At 44.9% G+C, this 7486-nt stretch overlaps 1 protein-coding gene across 1 annotated transcript; it reads right to left on the bottom strand.

Annotated features, from left to right (window-relative positions):
* Positions 1-237: 237 nt before the first annotated feature.
* Positions 238-7423, bottom strand: LOC111979556 (cyclic AMP-responsive element-binding protein 3-like protein 3-A). Its single transcript, XM_070449097.1, has 7 exons — positions 7408-7423; positions 5661-5776; positions 3291-3383; positions 3018-3124; positions 670-738; positions 351-435; positions 238-249 (listed from the first exon to the last, which is right to left on the bottom strand). Exons 1-7 carry the CDS (start codon positions 7421-7423, stop codon positions 238-240), a joined length of 498 nt encoding a protein of 165 aa, XP_070305198.1.
* Between the last annotated feature and the right edge of the window lie 63 nt (positions 7424-7486).

Raw genomic sequence — 7486 nt, 5'->3', positions numbered from 1 at the left:
GTGTGTGTGTGTGTGTGTGGTGTGTGTGTGTTGCAGTGTGTGTGTGTATTTTTCACACTAACCCCTATCCTTGCTGAAGTCTCCGTCCTGGCTGACATGGCTGTGTGGGTCAGCAGCAGACTGGGAGAGAGGAGAGAGAGAAAGAGAGAGCAGCACCGGGAGAGAAAAAGAGAGGAGGGAGGGAGGGAGGGAGGGAGAGCATGAACTGCTGCTCGACCCATTCTATTTATATAGTGTTCAACTGTGGATCTAAGTATTCAATCACAAGGCCTGAGTATTCAATCACAGACATGGTAACAGCCCAGTGACCTATTTCTTATGTGATCCTGCTCTTTGTGTATATTCCATACCAGGATGCAGGTCGCTTTCTGGGCAGTCTTACTGGAGCCATTAGGTAGAAGAATTTGTAGCCTGGCCAGCTGCTCCAACAGAGAACTGCAGTACCACACACAGAGAGGATTCAGTACATGAAGAGACATGAGAGAGGATAATGAGCTGTAAAGTCAAATAGAGATGATTCAAAGTCCATTCCATTCAAGACAGGAAAGAAGGAAGGAGATTGTAAGGGAGGAAGGAAAGAGGGAGAGAGTAGAGGAGAAGGGGAAGAAAGAGTTAAGGGGAGGAGCCTTAAACGGGTCTCCCTTGTAAACAAGATTTTTAGTGCCTTACGTGTTGGTTTCCTCCAGTTGGTGGACTTTCCTCTGTAGCGCCAGGTTGTGTTTACTACAGGCATCCATCCTGCCAGGGCAGAGAGAGACACTCCATCAGTCTCTATTGGCTCACAAACTTTTTATACATTACAATACCGCAATCAACGAGCTGTATAAGGCCATAAGCAAACAAGAGAATGCTAACCCGGAAGCGGCGCTCCTAGTGGCCGAGGACTTTAATGCAGGAAAACTTAAATCCGTTCTACCTAATTTCTACCAGCATGTCACATGTGAAACCAACGGAAAAAAAACTTTAGACCAGCTTAACTCCATGAGCTCTCCCTTGCCCTCCATTTGGCAAATCCGACCATAATTTTATCCTCCTGATTCCTGCGTACAAGCAAAAATTCAAGCAGGAAGTACCAGTGACTCGCTCAATACGGAAGTGGTCAGATGACGCGAATGCTAAGCTACAGGTCTGTTTTGCTAGCACAGACTGAAATATGTTCCGGGATTCATCCGATGGCATTGAGGAGTATACCACATCAGTCACGAGCTTCATCAATAAGTGCATCGACGGCATCGTCCCCACAGTGACCGTACGTACATTGCCCAACCAGAAGCCATGGACTACAGGTAACATCCGCACTGAGCTAAAGGCTAGAGCTGCCGCTTTCAAGGAACACGACACTAATAATCCAGACACTTATAAGAAATCCCGCTATGCCCTCCGGCAAACCATCAAACAGGCAAAGCGTCAATACAGGACTAAGATTGAATCTTACTACTGGCTCTGATGCTCGTCGGATGTGGCAGGGCTTGCAAACTATTACGGGTTACAAAGGGAAACCCAGCCACGAGCTGCCCAGTGACGGAAGCCTACCAGACGAGCTAAATGCCTTCTATGCTCGCTTCGAGGCAAGCAAAACTGAACCATGAATGAGAGAGCCAGCTGTTCCCGGACAACTGTGTGATCACGCTCTCCGTATTCGATGTGAGTAAGACCTTTAAACAGGTCAACATTCACAAGGCCGCAGGGCCAGACGGATTACCAGGACGCGTACTCAGAGCATGCGCTGACTAACTGACAAGTGTCTTCACTGACATTTTCAACCTCTCCCTGAACGAGTCTGTAATACCTACATGTTTCAAGCAGACCGCTATAGTCCCTTTGCCAMATAATGCCAAGGTAACCTGCCTAAATGACTACCACCCTGTAGCACTCACGTCTGTAGCCATGAAGTGCTTTAAAAGGCTGGTCATGGTTCACATCAACACAATCATCCCAGAAACCCTAGACCCACTACAATTTGGATACCCCAACAGATCCACAGATGACCCAATCTCTATTGCACTCCACACTGCCCTTTCCCACCTGGACAAAAGTGACACCTACGTAAGAATGCTGTTCGTTGACTACAGATCAGCGTTCAACACCATAGTGCCCTCAAAGCACATTACTAAGCTAAGGACCTTTGTACTAAACACCTCCCTCTGCAACTGGATCCTGGACTTCCCCTGATGGGCCGACCCCAGGTGATAAGGGTAGGCAACAACACATCTGCCATGCTGATAAAAAACACGGGAGCCCATCAAGAGTGTGTGCTTAGTCCCCTCCTGTACTCGCTGTTCACCCATGACTACMTGGCCTCACACGACTCCAACACCATCATTAAGTTTGCCAACAACACAATGGTGGTAGGCCTGATCACCGACATCGATGAGACAGCCTATAGAGAGGTCAGAGACCTGGCAGTGTGGTGCCAGGACAACAACCTCTCCCTCAAAGTGAGCAAGACAAAGGAGCTGATCATGGACTTCAGGAAAAGGAGGGCCGAGCAYKCCCCCATTCACATCAAGGGGGCTGTAGTGGAGCAGGTCGAGAGCTTCAAGTTCCTTGGTGTCCACATCACCAACAAACTATCATGGTCCATCACACCAAGACAGTCGTGAAGATGGCACAACAACTCCTATTCCCCCTCAGGAGACTGAAAAGATCTGGTATGGGTCCTCAGATCCTCAAAAAGTTCTACAGCTGCACCTTTGAGAGCATCCTGACTGGTTGCATCACCGCTTGGTATGGCAACTGCTCGTCATCTGACTGCAAGGCGCTACAGAGGGTAGTGTGTACGGCACAGTACATCACTGGGGACAAGCTTTCTGCCATCCAGGACCTCTACACCAGGCAGTGTCAGAGGAAGGCCCTAAAAATGGACAAAGACTCCAGCCACCCAAGTGCTTGTAAGTAAGCATTTCATGGTAAGGTCTACAGCTGTTGTATTTGGCGCCATGTGATAAATAACATTTGATTGGATAATTACTGGTGCATTAGACCACCAACTGGGCTACATTGCTGTTGGTCCATACCTGTCCTCCAGACCATCTACGTACTCCCTCTTCTTCTTCCTGCTCTCCTGGGCCGACTGCTTGTTGCGGATCTTCCTGCGGATCTTCTTCAGGACCCTCTCCTCGTACTGATCCAGGAGAACACAGTCAGACAGAAGAGAGAGTGAGCGAATGAAGACAGAGATGATTAGGGTTGGTTAAAGTGAAAGAGTACAAAAGGTTTTTTAAAGTTAAATTGTAACAAACAGGGATGGTTGGCTGGCCAGGTGGACATTAGGAACAGTAGTAGCCTACCTTAGTAAAGGGCAGTTGGCTGGGCAGGTGGACACCCTCTTTAGCCAGCAGCTTCTTCTCGTCCTCGTTAAGGACCACCTCCTGCAGGGAATTCTGGGAGTCACAGGAGAATGGGAAGACACAGCGATTACTGCAAGGCTTCAGACAGTCACATAAACGGGATGGCTGACAACGTCCCGAAAATGATGTGCACCCATTGCAGGGGTAGAAGGCCCTGTGTTGTTATGATTCTGAACGGTCAGATAGCTAGCAACAGTGAGAAGCTGCCACGTGGGGAGTGGCTTGTTTCAGCTCGTTGAATCTTGTTCTTGATACCATGTCTTGTTTTGAGGTGTTTTGACTTCTACCATGTCTATGATAATATGGCTCATAATTGATACATACAGTTGAAGTCGGAAGTTTACGTACACTTAGGTTGGATTCATTAAAACTCATTTTTCAACCACTCCACATATTTCTTGTTAACAAACTACAGCTTTGGCAAGTCGGTTAGGACATCTACTTTGTGCATGACACAGATAATTTTTCCAACAATTGTTTACAGACAGATTATTTCACTTATAATTCAATGTATCACAATTCCAGTGGGTCCGAAGTTTGCATACACTAAGTTGACTGTGCCTTTAAACAGCCTGGAMAATTTCAGAAATKGCTTTATAAGCTTCTGATAGGCTAATTGGCATCATTTGAGTCAATTGGAGATGTACCTRTGGATGTATTTCAAGGCCTACCATCAGACTCTGCCTCTTTGCTTGACATCATGGTAAAATCAAAAGAAATCAGCCAAGACCTCAGAAATTGTAGACCTGCACAAGTCTGGTTCATCCTTGGTGGAGCATTTCCAAACGCCTGAAGTACCACGTTCATCTGTACAAACCAATAGTACGCAAGTATTAAACACCATGGACCACACAGCCATCATAACGCTCAGGAAGGAGACCGTTCTGTTCTCCTGAGAGGGAACGTACTTGGTGCAAAAAGTGCAAATCCAATCCCAACAAACAGAAAGGACCTTGTGAGGATGCTGGAGGAAAACAAGTTACAAAGGTATCTATATCACAAGTAAAAACGCAGTCTATATCGACATAACCGAGCGCTCAGCAAGGAAGAAGCCACTGCTCCAAAAACCGCCATAAAAAAGCCAGACTTACGGTTTGCAAACTGCACATGGGGACAAAGATCGTACTTTTTGGAGAATGCCCTCTGTCTGATGAAACAAAATAGAACTCTTTGGCCATAATGACCATCGTTATGTTTGGAGGGAAAAGGGGGAGTGCTTGCAAGCTGAAGAACACCGATCCCACCGTGAAGACACGGGGTGGCACTCATGTTGGGTGTGCTGTTTGCTGCAGGAGGACTGGTGCAACTTCACAAAATAGATGGCATCATGAGGGAGAAATATGTGGATAATATTGAAGTAACATCTTTCAAGACAATCAGTCAGGAAGTTAAATCTGGTCGCAAATGGGTCTTCCAAATGGACAATGACCCCAAGCATACTTCCAAAGTTGTGGCAAAATGGCTTAAGGACAACAAAGTCAAGGTATTGGAATGGCCATCACAAAGCCCTGACCTCAATCCTATAGAAAATTTGTGGGCAGAACTGAAAAAGCGTGGTGCGAGCAAGGAGGCCACAAACCTGACTCAGTTACACAGCTCTGTCAGGAGAATGGGCCAAAATTCACCCAACTTATTGTGGGAAGCCTGTGGAAGGCTACCCGAAACGTTTGACCCAAGTTAAACAATTTAAAGGCAATGCTACCAAATACTAGTTGAGTGTATGTAAACTTCTGACCCACTGGGAATGTGATGAAAGAAATAAAAGCTGAAATAAATCATTCTCTCTACTATTATTCTGACATTCACATTCTTAAAATGAAGTGGTGATCTTAACTGACCTAAAACAGGGAATTTCTACTAGGATTTAATGTCAGGAATTGTGAAAAACTGAGTTTAAATGTATTTGGCTAAGGTGTATGTAAACTTCTGACTTCAACTGTAGCTACGTATTAGAGACAATAAGTGATTATTGTCCAAATGYATTTATGTTTTTAATAAACATTTGAAGACGAAATATAGTTTACATGTTATCAATAATCCTATGATTCTAAACCAACCCCGTCTGTTTTGCCCCCCGAAGATGCGCACACATCGGKTTTGTCACTCAAAACCTACACTGTGTTTATGTCCTATTTTCTGCCCATCTCTGTCTGTGTCTGTTTGTCTGTGTCAATCTGGGTATCTTTGTCTCTCGCCTCCTCCCCAAGAACCTAGACCTACAGCTCCAGTTTTTAACAGTTCTGAATGGATTTCGTACCGTMGATGAAATCAATATGGCGTAGCCTCCACTCCCCTGTCCCTCTGACTCACCGTCTCTCTTATTCCAGAYAGCAGCAGGTCCTTGACAGTGAGATGGTAACCAGAGGGCAGCTGGGGGTTGTGGGTATCCCCATTGCTCTCTTGGAAGAGGCCAGACTCCCATCCATCTGAGAAGACAGAGAGACGTAGGACCAGATTTACTGAGGGCTCAAAACAGTTACAAGATTGTATTCTATTTTATTCTATTCCATTCCATTATTCTATTTACTAACTTTACTATGTGTCGGGGAAATCTGTAATATTTGGTCAAATCCAATGGATCTCCCACAGGCACCAATGCAATAACAGCTGGCTCTGATCTACTTAACACCCACCTTGTTAAGACGGCCTGAGCGGTGGGAGACATTATCACGGGGATGCAGTATGACTGTCACAAGRTGGTCATGAGACGGTCACATTGACCAATGAGAATGTATAGATAGTTCTGTACGACCAATGAGATGTTGTGTGTGTTGACAGTTAAAAGGAGATGTAATTTTAAATCTGATAGCTGACCGTTGAAGCACCCCCACCCTAATACATCGGCCGGCGTATTATTAAACAAGTTGAGTTTTGACTGTCTAAGATTCCTTGATTTGTTTTCACTCCACTGCAAGTCTGAACTTATTGTTTGGCCATTTTGTAATTTGGGTGAACTATCCATTTAAGGTTAGGGATAGGGTTAAACTTAATTTCATTCATTAATTCCGAGTGGTTAARGTTAGGTTTAAGAGAGGGGTTCCAAAACTTTTATGCCCACGACCCCATTTTGATTTCAACAATTTCTCGCCACCCCACCATGTAAACAAAGTGATGGAATCAAAGGACAATGTTCACTTTTTTTATTGGTGCTATAGCAGTCTATTACAAATCAGTTTGACAGTACTTTTGACAGTATTTCAATCTAAAATAAGTATGGTTTGATGTGACTGAAATGCATCAGAAAGGAAATTCAGAAGATCATCAGGCAATCATTTTGTATGATATTCTGTGTGGAAAAGAATATTATCATTGTTTTCCCCCAGTCTGATTTAGTGCCTGGTCTTGTCCGCTCTGTTCTAATGAGTCCAGCTTGAGGGAAACAGAAGACACTGAGTATACCAAACATTAGGAACACCTTCCTAGTATTGAGTTGCACCCCCACCCTTTTGCCCTCAGAACAGCCTGAATTCGTTGGGACATGGACTCTACAAGGTGTCGAAAGCGTTCCACAGGGATGCTGGCCCATGTTGACTCCAATGCTTCCTACAGTTGTGTCAATTTGACTGGATGTCCTTTGGGTGATGGACCATTCTTGATACACACGGGAAACTGTTGAACGTGAAAAACGCAGCAGCGTTTCAAAGGTACTTAAATATTTTGTCTTTCCCATTCACCCTCTGAATGGCACACATACACAATCCATGTCTCAAGGCTGGGGTCATATTTTGTAGCTTCAACTGTTCAAAATATAGAGCCACATTAGTTGGAAGAAWACAGATTCGGCTTTGTTTATTACAACCACATCTAGTGGCTGACAGAGGTTACTGACGCAACCCCCTAACTTCCCCCTTTTTCCTGGCCAAACAGTTCTATTTTTGTTTTATCAGACCAGAGGACTTTTCTCCAAAAAGTATGATCTTTTCCCCATGTGCAGTTGCCAACCGTAGTCTGGCTTTTTTATAGTAGTTTTGGAGCAGTGGCTTCTTCCTTGCTGAGCAGCCTTTCAGGTWATGTCGATATAGGACTCGTTTTACTGTGGATATAGATACTTTTGTACCTGTTACTTCCAGCATCTTCACAAGGTCCTTTGCTGTTGTTCTGGGATTGATTTTCACTTTTCGCACCAAAGTACGTTC

This window comes from Salvelinus sp. IW2-2015, linkage group LG19, assembly GCF_002910315.2.
Source record: "Salvelinus sp. IW2-2015 linkage group LG19, ASM291031v2, whole genome shotgun sequence".
Lineage (NCBI taxonomy): Eukaryota > Metazoa > Chordata > Actinopteri > Salmoniformes > Salmonidae > Salvelinus > Salvelinus sp. IW2-2015.
This window is presented reverse-complemented; position numbering and strand designations above follow the sequence as displayed.